General features: G+C 40.2%; 1 protein-coding gene across 3 annotated transcripts in view; it reads right to left on the bottom strand.

Moving 5' to 3' along the window:
* The window catches only part of GRIA2 (glutamate ionotropic receptor AMPA type subunit 2), a 288216-nt gene that overhangs the window by 170195 nt on the left and 102773 nt on the right, over positions 1 to 15248 (bottom strand). For all 3 annotated transcript variants that reach the window (XR_014224841.1, XM_082243100.1, XM_082243099.1), the window contains exon 3: positions 7733 to 7972. Coding sequence is in view for 2 of the 3 variants with exons in the window: in XM_082243100.1 (XP_082099226.1) it covers positions 7733 to 7972 (240 nt within the window). In the remaining variant the exon portion in view is untranslated. The remainder of the gene's footprint in view (positions 1 to 7732; positions 7973 to 15248) is intronic.

The raw sequence follows: 15248 nt of genomic DNA, 5'->3' as shown, positions 1-15248 counted from the left end.
AAGCGAGGCATAAACCTTCTCAACCTGAGCACAACCTGCATGATCAGGCATCTAAGTGCAAAGCACGAGCTGCAGTGGAGTACACACCTTCAAAACCAAGAAACGTCTCTGGCTCATCCTGCTTCCTCTTCTGCTGCAGTCTCGGCCGCTCCAGCCACCTCTGTAGTCATACCGGCACCTGCCACCCCGCAAACAGACGATCTGTCAGCAACACCACCACCTGGGTCACCAACAACCATCTCCACAATGTCCCGTGGAAGTGTTCAGCTTTCCATCTCCCAAACACTTGAGAGGAAGAGGAAGTACCCCCCTACCCACCCGCGATCCCTGGCCCTGAATGCCAGCATTTCACAATTATTGGCCTTTGAAATGCTGTCATTCCGTCTGGTGGAGACACCCAGTTTTAAAAAGCTTATGTCGGTGGCTGTCCCACAGTACGTCGTGCCCAGCCGCCACTACTTTTCCAGGCAAGCCATCCCTTCCCTGCACAACCAAGTGGGGGAAAAAATCAGGTGTGCACTGCGCAACGCCATCTGTGCCAAGGTCCACCTAACTACCGATACGTGGACCAGTAAGCACGGTCAGGGGCGTTATATCTCCCTAACGGCACACTGGGTAAATGCAGTGGCGGATGGGCCTGAGGCGGATAGCAATTTGGCGCATGTCCTTCCACCACCGAGGATTGCAGGGCGCTTCAGTTTGCCTCCTGTTCCTAACTCATCCTACTCCGCTACCTCATCCTCTACCGCCTCCTCATCCGGACAGCGTAATACCTTCACCACCAACTTCAGCACGGCCAGGGCTAAACGACAGCAGGCAGTTTTACAACTTGCCTGTTTGGGGGACAAACCACACACCGCGCAGGAGTTGTGAAGGAGCATGGAACAGCAGACAAATGAGTGGTTGCTGCCAGCGAGCCTCAAGCCCGGCCTGGTGGTGTGCGATAATGGGCGAAATCTCATAGCAGCTCTGGGCCTAGCCGGTTTGACGCACATCCCTTGCCTGGCGCATGTGCTGAATTTGGTGGTGCAGAGGTTCCTTAAAAACTACCCCGATGTGTCAGAGCTGCTGCAGAAAGTGCGGGCCGTCTGTGCACACTTTCAGCGTTCTCACCCTGCTGCTGCTCGCCTGGCAGCGCTGCAGCGTAAACTCGGCCTTCCCGCTCACCGCCTCATATGTGACGTGCCCACAAGGTGGAACTCCACCTTGCACATGCTGCAAAGACTGTGCGAGCAGCAGCAGGCCATAGTGGAGTTTCAGCTGCAGCACGCACGCGTGAGTCGCTCTGCGGAACAGCACCACTTCACCACCAATAACTGGGCCTCCATGCGAGACCTGTGTGCCTTGTTACGCTGTTTTGAGTACTCCACCAACATGGCCATTGGCAATGACGCCGTTCTCAGCTTAACTATCCCACTTCTATGCCTCCTTGAAAAAACAATTCGGGCGATGATGGAAGAGGATGTGGCACAGGATGAGGAGGAGGAGGAGGAGGATGAAGAGGTAACATTTCAAAGGCTTTCAGGGCAGTCATTCGCAAGGGGCTCCGAGGGTGGGTTCCTGCACACACAAATGCCAGGGACACAATTGTCCAGCAGGGGCACAGTTCTGGAGGATGAGGAGGAGCTGGAGGAGGAGCTGGAGGAGGAGATGGACAAGCTCACGTTCATTAAAATGAACCAGGCATGGATCCCACGGGACTTTTCCGTACCTTGTGCAGAATAGCAATGGATACCGACCTTACCCACCCATTGTTCCATTTTTGCTCTTTCTCACTCTTTTGGGGTGTACCCTCATTTAAAATTTGTGAAAAGAAGCAGTGTTGGCTACCTCGTCCTCCTCCTCAGGGCCAGATTAACGTAGGGGCTATTGGAGCTGCAGCTCCAGGCCCCTACCTTTTATATAGGCCCCGGGTTGGCCATATTCACTGTGACCGCTCTTCTGTCACTTGTAAACACAGAAGTCTGGCTTCTATGCTCGCTTCCCCAGGCAGCACCCTCAGAACCTCCCCACACAGCGCGAAGGCCTGACAAGGAGGGACAGTTGCCGATGCATGGATGTGTTTATGGGCTTCAGAGACAGCATCCCATGTTGAATTAGGCATGCATGGCTGCACCCTTCCTCCTCTGGGTGCATGCCAAGGCACGGCCCTTAAGGCCCTTCAAAATCCTCAGCACCAAGACCATGATGCTCTTAATCCGGCCCTGGTCCTCCTCCACCGCCGCTTCCACCTACACCGACCATAGGTGTGCGCAGCCTATTGCATTAGGGTGTGCACCCCAAAGTTGAAATACACATGCATGTGTTTGCCTACATGTACATGGCCCCGATACATTACTCTCCCTGCTGGCAAAGAGAAATAGAGCAGAGCAGGTCCGAGGGAGATCTTTCCCATCTCCTCACTGGCAAACAGAGCGATAATGCTATGTGCCCTAGGTGATTAGGGTGTGCCCAGGTACACCCGGCACACCCTGTGCGCACGCCTATGACACCGCCACATCCACCACCACCTCAACCTCCCTCCTACTCCATATGGGCCTCGTCCTTCAGAGATGAAGAACATTGTTTTATTTTTCTGTTTTTTTTTTTGTTGTTTTAAGTTATTTCCCTATCCACATTTGTTTGCAGAGCACTTGCCATGCTCTTAACTACGTTTTGCTGCCATTTGCAGCACTCTAGCCCTTTCCATTGGTGTTTTAGAGCCATTTTAGTGCCTTAAAGTTCGGGTCCCCATTGACTTCAATGGGGTTCGGTGTCCGGGAAAAGTTCGGTAAAAGTCCGGGACACGGACCCGGACTTTTTTTTAAAGTTCGGCCGAACCCGTCGAACACGGACATCTAGGTGTCCGCTCCACCCTAGTTATAACAAAATATTTATATTTTTTTTTTACTCACATATGCATTTGTAGTATAGCCTTTATGGTAGCACAAAAAGTCCCAGTCAAAAAAAAAACCCTTTTAAAAAAAAAAAAACATAACAACTCTTCAATACATCTAAATCACATTTACCGGAAATGTCCTAAATAAAAGCCTCAATATATAAAAAAAAAAAAGAAGAACAGAAAAAGGATGACAGAAGTATATGGAGAGTGTGCTTTTACACCTACAAGTGAAACTAACATGTCTGACCTTTAAATAATTTTGTTATGCAATCTGTTCATTTCGGGTAGCAGCTACTGGATGCAAAGCAAGCAACAGAATGGCAGTTTCTATTTTTTCAATAGAATACTGAATGAAAAAATAAGTTTGAGTTAAAAAATATCAATCATATTACAACCTCCTAGTTTTACATTTCCGTTAGTTTGGTAAGACTTTAAAACACTTACATATCTGTCCACAAATATCCATAAATGTTACTGAATTTTTATAAATGGAATTAATGTAATTTAAACACACTGCCCCTTTAAATATAGATCAACCCCAGTAATGCATTCACCTATAAATGCCCTCTATTTTATAAAGGCAATGCTGCACTTAAAAGCATAGTCATTTGACTTTAGAAGGAAAAGAGACTTATTATGAATATTATTTTTATTTATGTTTTTTTTATCAAGGCACTGTATGACAGTAACCCAGCAGCAAAAAAGCAATGCCCAGTGTATTAAACTAAGCAGCAGCATGACCGAAGCCTTCTCCTTTGGGATGAGTGTTCAGTCCGGGGGATAAAGGATTTAGAGTTCAGGAGACAATGGGGGTCACACAGACAATAGATTTAGGCTATTGGTAGGGTGGAGAAATGGAGGGATTTTAGGCCACATTGTTAAGCAGGAGGCTTTGTTACAAAAATTTAGTGTTTCTTTTACAATTTTTTACAGCATGTTTTGTATGGTTATGTATTTGGGAATGGTTATGTATTTATATGGATATGTATTTGAATATGTTTGTTATGACATGCGTTTTCCATGTCATAGCTGGTGGTTACCCCTTTTGTAGACTGAGGTGGCAGACGGCTAATAGAGTTAGTATAAAGTCTATCACTAGATTTGGTGCAATGCTACTTTGGCCTATTTACTTGGTGAAGTCATCGATAGAACTGGTGGCAGGAAGCCCAAAAAAGTCCCTGAGCCTAACCTCAGTGGTTGGGAGCTGAATTGGCAGTTAAGAAGAGTTTGAGATATGCCACTCAGCACTGCAAAAGGGAATCTGGATTTGGTTATGTTCTTATGTTTACTAGTTCTTTATGTATACCATTGTATCAAGCTGTGGCTAATACTCAATAAAAGTATCAACCCAGTTGAAAGAATTATTTTGTCAGTTTTGTTATTTATGGTAATGCTTATGTAAGGGGAGAAATAAACACTGGATCAGTTCAAGCATTCTACATCAACCAATAGCTGTGAACAACAGCTTTAGTTCATAATACTTGGATAAATATTATTTTCACATTTGGATGCACCTGATCTTTTTAATATAGACCACAAATACTCATTACTTTTGCTGCATTGTTTAATCCATTATACATTAATCCCTTTATTTCAATGAAAGTCAACCTCGTAGAACCTTTATTATTACATGAGGCATTTTAATTTTTAATCTCTTGAGTACCTATATATAAAAATATACTGCCAACCACAATAAAACATGCATGGAAAACTGTGAATTATATTTTTAATATGACCTTTTGGTAAATTAATGTGTTCGCCGATGGCTGACTGCTTTCATTTTCCATTATTTTCACCTTCTTTTTTAAGAAATAAAATAAATCATTGACAAAAGGTTCATCACTTAAAACATATGCTCACTTTGAAGAAAAAAAAAAAAAAACAAATACAGGGAGAATAGAAAAACTGTACCTTTTATATATTGTAACCATATCATTAAAAAAAGAAAGCATATCAACTCTTATTTGTTCATTTGAAGAAATGAATGATTTAATCAATTCCTAAAGTTTTTTTTTTTTCATTTTGGATAAAGTAAAGGAGGATTATAAACCCTGTCAGGTTTTTTTTTTTTTTTTTCACCCTGTGTCCATTGCAGAGATTTTCCTTCACGTCTTGTCCCATAGCCAGACAGGAATTAGAGGAAATGCCTGCAAATTAAGGGAGTTCCTTGGGGCCCCCAGGTCACCAGAACTAGTGTTCACATTGAAAGATTTCCCCTGTATTACTTTTCAGGTGTCAACCCAAAATTTGGGGTTTTCTTTACTTTCACTTTCAATGATAATGGTAAACAGGACAAATAGAGAGGGTGAATCTTTCTAACAGGGGTACAGACAGTAATAAAAACTGACAAGCATTCTAATTCCTCTCTTATCTATCCAAAACTAAAAAAAAAAGTTTGTCTTCAGTTATACTTTATACTTGTGATAACTAAAAAGGTTTGTAATAATCCTTCTCCGTGTTGCCATAGGAGTTAGGTGTAATCTCCCTTACCGAGTTGTGATGATGAGGAGATTATGTATAAATCTCCATTTTAGAGATTGTAAATATTTATGTAAATATATATAAGTACGAGATATTGAGTTTTGATTTTACATTTAGTTGAGATATGATTGTCAATTATATCAAGCTGTGTGACTTTCAGTTGGCAGTCAGTTCTAGGAACCGGTTTAACAAGTCCATTTAAAATGCATGCCTGAGCTACCAGGGGGCAACTGCTATTTACATGTAAACACATACTGATAGTATCATCCTGTAACTTCATCTCTGGAAGCCAGACTTTCTGGAGCCAATGCACCACAGGTAGGAGTAAATCCCCCCCCCCCCAAACAGAGAGGAGTGGTTAGAAAGAGGCTTAATTATGGGAGAGGAAGGTGTCCTATCCTGAACGAGATACGCCCAGAGGAAGGGACAGAGCAAGATAGCTGAACCAATCACTATAGCCCTATACAAGGCAATGCAAGATGGCTCTATATTATGAAAGGTGAGAGAGAGTGACTTCCGGTTTGGCATGGGAGAGCGAGAGGAATCACTAAGGGTAATTATGAAGGATTAAGGGTTACATTGCATATTCTCTTGGGGTCGGTCATAGTGTGTTTGTATATGAGTATACACTCTATGCATTGTATTTGTTCAGTTAAACTAGGAATATTTTAAATTTTGTAGTATGTACAATAGTTAGATTGTTGTAAATTAAGTAGGCTTTTCAACCTATATACAAATAAATAATTGCTGTGTTAAAGTTTTCATTCACAGTCATAGAACTCTCATTATTAACCCAAATATTGTCTGAGATAAATTAACTCTCATATTGTTCGGGTAACATCCGTCAGTAACAGTAGTCACCAGAATAATGAGAGTGGTAAACTACCTAGTGAGGGCGCAGACAGCACTAAAATAACAGGGATTCTAATATTTTTCTACTTCTTCCAAAACTAAAAAAATAACAACAACATTTTGGTTATGCACATGCCTAAAATTAAAGTGCTAAAAAAAAATATTATCAACACATAGGCACACATTTACTTAAGACAACAATATAACAATTATATTAATGCACATTTAGATCTGCAGACTTTTTCTTAGTGGTGCATAGAATACAGGTCCACTGACTCTGTATCTATTTATATGCTCATGTGATATATAGGTGCATATTATTGAACCTCTCCAGTGAGTTTCTTCGTACACATCGCCCTCACATCATACTCCATAACATTATCGTTCACCTAGGAATAAATGCACCTATTCAGTTCTTATTCCTAAAGTGGAACTTTAGCCCAAAAATGAATGCTAGATCACTTTATGCTAACCCCCTTTGTAGGTATACCAATATAAAACAATAAAATAAATGCCTCTGTTGTTTAAAATCCAGCAATACACTGTCTCACGCTGCTCTGCACGTGCTCAGTTGTTCTCTATTTTTAGGCGCCATGCCAAATTTGTAGAGGCTGACAGGTCTGCTTACAGCCTAAAAAAAACTGCTGTTCAGGGGCTCTGGGCTTCAGCAAAATGGCGGCCTCCAGCAAGAAGAAACAGGAGCAATGCTGGAGGCAATTTACAGCACACACTAATTTTGGTAGCACAATTACTAATGTGGAATGTATGTTACTTGCTAAAGAATGTTATTTTTATCAGGTTGTTATGGGTAAAGTTCAGCTTTAAGATTATTTAATACACTTAGTCATTTTAGTAAAAGTTGATCTTGATTGTTGGTTCAGTACAGTAAGTACAGAGTTGTGCATGTGAACAGCAAGATCAGCAGGCTTTCGTTTAAATAATGTAAAAGACTGTAAAAATTGAAACTATCAAAGAGCATATACTATGGGAAACAGTTGTTCATGTTAGACTGGAGAAACACTCTCATGATTGCCATAATTTTGGATGTTGTTCATAATAATAGTTCACAAAACAACTGCTAACATTAGTTTGGACACCCCTATGGTTAATATACATGCTGTATGGGATTGATTTAATAAAGGCAAATAGGCTGTTGGATTTTTTTCATGTAATCATGTCATTCCCAAAATATTACCACTGCCAGGGATGTCTGATTTGGGAAGATTGCAGTATGCCTAAGTTGGGTAAGTATTATTGGTCAGGCTGTGCATTCACAATATACTCATCATCTAATATCTACAAACTAAGAAAGTTGGATTTGATTTTTTCTTAATGAGAAAAGTTAGGTTCTCATTATTCTTGAAGCTTTATTTGAGTTATCAAATATCTTTTGCTATTGTGTAGTATAAACTCTTTGTTTCTGTTGATGAATAGTGAGGTGTACAGAAGGATCTATTTGTTCCAAATGGTTTTAAAAAAGTACATTTTTTTCTACAAGCAAAACAGATTGGAACTTACCTCTATCGCTGTCATAAAGATATGCAAATTTATCCCATTGATAGTATTCAATCAAACTAAGAAGTGCTCCTTTGAGGTCCGGCCTCATTTGAATAACAAATGGATGAGTACCATCTGTTGGAAAGCTTGGGGTTATGAAGGAGACATGAAGAGTTCCGCAAAATGATGTGATAGTATTTACAGACTTCTTATCATAAAATCCAAAAATAGCAAAGACTCCTCTTGAAAACTGGGAGCAGACTGCAAAAGAGAAAAAAAAACAGTAATCAGTATATGCCTACATGTTATTTATGTATGCAACTAAAGAAGAAATCAAGGCAAAAAATAAATACATTTACAGCTGATATACTTATATGTTTTCTGCTTTACTTGTTGAAGGTTTTGTGATTTTTGTTTAGTTAATTTTATAATTTATAAAATTTTGCCTCATTGCACAGTCAGGAAAATCCCCTATTGACTATGTGGACAGGCATTATTATAATAATGATTACTACAGAGCAGGCTGGAGGTAAATTGACTTGGAAAGATGTATTGTCAAGAATTACAAATCTTTTAGTGGGTAAAACAGTAATCATACTGTATATGTTCCTAACTATGTATTTTGTGGTTTGCCTATAGCTAATGACACATAGTTACATAGTTACATAGTTAGTGAGGCTGAAAAAAGACACAAGTCCATCCAGTTCAACCTATGATGTGTGTGTGTGTTTGCTAACCGTACATTGTATACCCCTGTATGTTGTGGTCTTTAAGGTGTCCATCCAATAGTTTTTTGAAACTATCAAGGCTCCCCGCTGATACGACTGCTTGCGGAAGAGAATTCCACATCCTTACTACTCTTACAGTGAAGAACCCCTTACGCACTTTAAGGTTAAACCGCCTTTCCTCAAGTTTTAGTGAGTGGCCACGTGTCTTATTGTATTCCCTTACTCTGAATAGTTTGTTCCTTATGCTAGGGTCGCCAGTACAGTATTTGTACATTGATATCATATCCCCCCTCAATCGTCTCTTCTCCAGAGAGAATAAGTTCAGTGCTTGTAGTCTTTCCTCATAGCTGATGTCCTCCATTCCCCTAATTATTTTTGTTGCCCTTCTCTGGACTTTCTCCAGTTCCAGCACATCCTTCCTGAGGACCGGTGCCCAGAACTGGACAGCATACTCCAGATGTGGCCGGACCAGAGTTTTGTAGAGTGGAAGAATAATCTCTTTATTTCTGGAGTGAATCCCCTTTTTTATACAACCCAGTATTCTGTTGGCTTTGCTTGCAGCGGCTTGGCATTGCATGCCACTTCCAAGCCTGTTGTCTACCAGTACCCCCAGGTCCCTTTCCATCCTAGACTCACCCAGAGGTTCCCCCCCTAGTGAGTAGCTTGCTTTCTGGTTACTGGCCCCCAAGTGCATTACTTTACATTTTTCTACATTAAACCTCATCTGCCATGTAGTTGCCCACCCCGTTATTTTGTTCAGGTCTGCTTGCAAGATTTCCACATCCTGTATAGAAGATATTGGCATGCCTAATTTAGTATCATCTGCAAATACTGAGATTGTACTAGATATCCCCTCCTCTAGATCATTTATGAATAAATTAAACAGGATTGGTCCCAGGACAGAACCCTGGGGGACCCCACTTTCCACACCCGCCCACTCAGAGTACTCCCCATTAATCACCACCCTCTGGACTCTCCCCTGGAGCCAGTTCTCTATCCAGGTACTCACCTTATGGTCCATACCTACCTTCCTTAGTTTGTACAGTAAGCGTTTGTGGGGAACGGTGTCAAAGGCCTTTGCAAAGTCCAGATACACCACATCCACAGGCTTACCTTTATCTAAGTGGCAGCTCACTTCATCGTAGAAGGTTAATAGATTGGTTTGGCATGAACGATTTTTCATGAATCCATGCTGATTACTACTTATAATACCGTTTTCATTACTAAAGTCTTGTATGTGGTCCCTTATCATCCCCTCCAAAATTTTGCAGACTACTGATGTTAGGCTGACCGGCCTATAGTTACCCGGGATATATCTCGGCCCCTTTTTAAATATTGGTACCACGTTGGCTTTTTTCCAATCAGCTGGCACCATACCTGTCTGTAAACTATCCTTAAAGATCAAGAATAATGGTCTGGCAATGTCAAGAAGTAAGCATACTGTATATGTTCCTAACTATGTATCTTGCGGTTTGCCTATAGCAGTAAATCAACATTATATTGACAGCTTAAAAATACACCACTCTCTACACACGGATTATTACCTAGTTTACTCCCACAGGGGACACATGGGGATGACCTTTGAAGCCCTCTGGCCCACAAGTGTATTGACTTGAACTAGGGCATGTGTAGGTCTAGCAGTGTGTCAGAAGACTAGGCACTCAGCTGCCATTCAATTATTACAGAGACACTAGGTTAAAGTCCAGTCTGGCCTCTCCAGTGAATTAGGCAGGCATCAATGGCTACCTCCAACATTTCAGGGATAGGCTATGCTTGCATTTTCATCACATTTCAGGATAAGGGGCTCAAAAGGTCAACTCTAATTCATATAGTTGAGGACTTGATTCAAAACCAAACAAAAATGATTCCCACATATTGTATATTGGGAAAATCAACTCTAGAATGCTTTTGTAGTTTACAGTATTACTTATGACAATTTAAATTGTCAGCCCTGCCTAGTTTACTTCTGAAAACTAAAGAGCATCTCCCCCTTATCATATGGAGATGAGGCATGAGGGAGATGTTCTGGGAGATTTTCTGAAGTCCCAGCTCCATGGTTAGTCAATGCTCACATTTGCATTATATTGGAGAACAGTAGGTCAACCCACTAAAGTATAGGTGCAATTCATATAGTTGAGTAATTGATGCAAAAACAAACAAATATAAGTCCCACATATTGTTTATAAGCAAACTCGCCTCTGGAATGCTTTTGTAGTTTACACTATTATTATTATTATTATTATTATTATTTCAGGTACTTCTATACACTACAGCATTATAAATGACAAATTATCGGCCCTGCCCAGTTAATCTCTATAAACTACAGAACAACTCCAACTTGCCATATGGAAATGAGATGAAAGGGAGATGTTCTGAAGTCCTAATGCAAATCCTGTCCTAGAGTCATAAAGGTGCTCCTCCATAGATGCAGTACACTGAGTAAGCGCTGTCACTCTAGCACTTAAAGTGTGTCACCAGTTAATAATAAAGGAAGAAAGAACTGAAAAAAAGCAAATTCAGCAACAACAACTAACGACTGCTATGCTGCAATACTTATGTATATTACATTTTGAGGTTTAGATACATTTTTACAGTAAAGACAAATGCTATTGTGTCTTTTTTGTTTCAACTTTGCACATAAATGGTATTTGCACTGCCCCAATTAATATGCCACTTTATTTTTTAAAATTGTTCTTTGATAAAGTATCAAAAACAATTCGGACCTGCTGGTTAGGCTTAAGAAACTGCTGCAAGTATAAAGTGCAGGGATATAGAGGTGCCTGCACATACCTGCAGCAGCTTCCAAAAACCAAAAGATATGGTTGAATGCCAGGCTGTTCTGACAGGCACAGATTTGGTATATTTTCACAGTGCTAAAGCTTACTCCTCCTTTCCTGCCTCCTGCACAATCATACTGATCAGTGAGGTAGCCCATTATAATGATAGACCCAAAGGAATACAGGAAGCAGGACTTAGCGGCCAACCTCAATACTACTTTGAAATGATGAGCCTGTCAAAATAATCCATAATTCATCTTTATCTGCAGGCTTTTTTAATCTGCTGCAGGTTCGTACACGAACCTCTATGTGTGCCTTAATTTTTTATTATATAATTACATAATGATTCAACATTGCATTTGGTACAAACAGTTGTCATAGAGATTTGAAAATTACAATTACATGGGTTAAATGCAGATCCACATCTTTTGCTCAAGCTGTGAATTGAGCCTCGTGTTAGTATTTGAGGTGGAAGGCAAACTGTGCATGTGGTTATATGCATTTATATACCTTTCTAGGCCATTTCTAAATGCATATAAATGTGTGTAATTATTTCAAATAGTAAATTACACAATGTGCATTTACTTGCATCCAGTTTAATTGTGTTGAGAAAAAACCTGAAATTTGTGTGTCCATGGGAAGATTAGATATTCTGAATGCATGTAAACTTTGTGCACTGCATATTTTTTACACTATATACATCCTGTATAATAATATAAACAGGAGCTTGGAAAATAAAGTTTGCATGGAACAACTAAATGCATATAAACTGATGTATACGTAAATACATATACATTTTGAAAATAAATGGAAACAAACATTTTACTTCTCACTTTAATTGTTTCTGTGATTAAATAAAACATGCAAGAGGCTCGTGTGAATCAGGCTTTACTGACTCATTACCACCTGACAGCTGGCTATGACCGCCATTCATGAGCTGGGAATGTACAGTACATCTTCTAAATTGTGGAGGGTGTGTATGACTGTGTGCTATGCAAGCACAAAAGAGCAGGGAATCCTAAAGTGTTTTTAAACCCAAATTATTATTATTATCATTATATAGGATTTATATAGCAGAAATATTTTGCATATCACTTTACAAAATGAAGGTAGACATTACAGTTACAATACAATTTGGGACAAGGGGAATCAGAGGGCCCTGCTCCTTAGAGATTACAGTTTAATATTATTTGGCTTTTGGGTGAGAGTGGTGGGGTGTAAGAACCAGAATGTCATTCTAGTCTTTGTCTCCACTAAAGAAAGTCTCTCTATTTGTCTTAGTGACCAGTGTCACCAGGACTAAAAGTCAGTGAAATCCAAAGTTTCGAGTTACAATGAGAAAAGAAAATGAGGCGATTTGTATAATTTTAGATACATATCCTCTCACTTCTTAGGGTCCTTTCACACGGGCGTTCCATATGTCCAATGTATGTCTATGGGCTAGCGGACGTTAGCGAATGACCATCCGCTGACATCCGTTTTGCGTTCATTTCGTTTTTTGCAACGCAAGAGAACCCTATTTTTCTTTTGTTTTAAAAATGGAACAGACACAAAAACGGATGTCAGCGGATGTCATCCGCTAACGTCCCCTAGCCCATAGACATCCATTATATCCATTTTTCATCCGCAAACGGATGGATGAAAAACAGACATACGCAACGGACCCTACAAAAGTGACATCCGTGTCCGTTTAAAAAGTGACTGAACGGGAAAAAAAAAAATGGAGCTGACCGTGTGAAAGGACCCTTATTGGTTCTACAGACCAGGTAAAAGGATATCAATATAGGACAAAAATGGCAAAAGCAGATCATACATCATACAGGAGTTTTATTCATTGGCTACCTTTTTCAAGGTTTAAAAAAAAAATAAAAAAAATATATATATATATACAAATGTATGTACAGTATATGCTCTTGGGAAGTGGTGGTTATAGTGGGGCAGCCATGATCCTTATATAATTCTTTCCAGGCAGCGATTGTTTACAAGACAAGTACGAGTGTCTATACAGCTGCCTGATCACTTTTAAAGGTGACAGAAGAGGATTCCCCCTGATTTTACCTGGCTCTCCAGTCTTATCGATCTGTGTGACCCATCAAATCCTATGCACTAGACAGAGTGAGAATAAATTCTGTTGTTCCTAACCCTCCCTGATGTCAGAAACTGTAAGTGATTTCCTCAGTTCTGGATTCAGTTTGTTTGCTTATCAGCTGTTACTGACTTTTAAAGCATCTGAGCAAAGCGATCTCTGTTCAATCAGATGATTTGGAGGGCAGAAGAGAGATAAGCTGCCCAATAAATCTCTCCATAAAGAGAATAAAGAATACTTGTCTCAGCTCATGCTGTCACAAGGGATGCTGGGAAAAGAACAATGAAAAAGAATTCAGTAAAAAAAAAAAAAATGTAAACAAAATAAATAATAATTTAAAGAAGATTTAAAGTGCACCCATCACCCCTGCTCACACACAAATGGGAACATGCATGTAGGTCTCACATGCATATGTCACACTGAGAGCATTAATTCTAGCATCAGACCTCCTATGTAACTCTAAACTGGTAAACCAGTAAAAGCTTTTAAAACATTGCATATGGAGATTTTTAGGTACCATAGTTTGTCACTGTTCCATGGGCACACACAGTTTAAAGCGTGACATGTTAAATATCTATTGACTCTATGTAACATCCGTTGCTGTAACCGCCTGAAGATAAAAGAACAGCTCTAGGATATTACATTATATTAGAAGATTAGATGCCAAATGGCATGTTATAGCCATCAAAATATGGTAGGATTTCAAAATATGAACATATGAATAGGTCACTTCCTACAATTCACAAAAATACTTTAAGAGGAGCTCCAGACTCCCCCCCCCCAAAAAAAAAATGTAAAGTCAGCAGCTACAAATACTGTAGCTGCTGACTTTAAATATAAGCACACTTACCTGTTCAGGAATCCAGCGATGTCAGAACCTGAGCCAATTCTTTAATTGGCATTGGGTGCAGGTATCGGTAACTTTACTAAAAAAAAAAACTAGCAGTGAAGCCTTCAGGCTTCACAGCCGGTTTCCTACTGCACACGCACAAGTCATGCAGCCCTTTGTGAATGGTCCTGGCATCTTCTGGGACCTATGTTTGTCCCAGAAGGCAGTGGGGGGGAAGGAGGAGGGGGTGGAGATAATGGTAGATCGCTTTGGTGATCTTACCTGGAAGTGGGAGCGGGTACCTGTCAAATCCAGGTATTTGCTCCCCCCCAAAAAGTGGCAAATGTGGCAGTGGAGGGGGGGGGGGGAGGGATGAGAACAAGCGAGCTTCTCCTTTTGTCATTTTAGATTTTACACATTTTATCCACTACATACAGGGAATGCATCAATAATATAAAGGGTTATTTAAACAGATGGAGCAGATTTCAACTTCTATTTCAACATTTTTACTCAAATTGTAGGATAGAAGCACATTCTGTACACCACTGAATATAGGAAGGTTCAAAGTTGTATGGTCCTTGAGGTTGTTTGCACTTGATATGAGCACCAAGTGTTGCGTGACACACTTTAAATTGGTAGACCATTTCTTACCACATACAAATCAACTGTTCGCCAGTTATTGAATTCCCAGCTTCAACAATTCCATGTCTCCAATCTTGAAGAGTAGCAGTAACACCCTTTTTGTTATGGTCGACAGGATGCAATGCCTGCAGTAACTGCCACTTGTATAGCTTCATACGCAGATGGTTTTTAAGAACACGACAAATCATTGTTTGAGGAATTCCAAGCTCAACACTTACTCGTGTTGTGGATTTTTTAGGGCTCCTGTCGAACGCACCTTGAATACATTGAACATTTTCATCTGATGTGCGAGGACGACGAGTGCTTTTTCATTTGCATATGCAACTATCTTCAACAGGTTTTTACGGCACTCATATATGTGCTTATGATGAGGTAGGTGTTTGTTAAACTGACAGCAGTATTCGCTTTGCACTTGAACAATAGAGTCAAACTGCAGCACACAAAATAACTTCTTTTGTGGATTGCCATTTTCCTC

The sequence above is a fragment of the Pelophylax lessonae genome (genome assembly GCF_965119305.1).
Source record: "Pelophylax lessonae genome assembly, chromosome: 1".
NCBI classification, from domain to species: domain Eukaryota; kingdom Metazoa; phylum Chordata; class Amphibia; order Anura; family Ranidae; genus Pelophylax; species Pelophylax lessonae.
The sequence above is the reverse complement of the archived record's forward strand: the minus strand, read 5'-3'. Positions and strand labels throughout refer to the sequence as shown.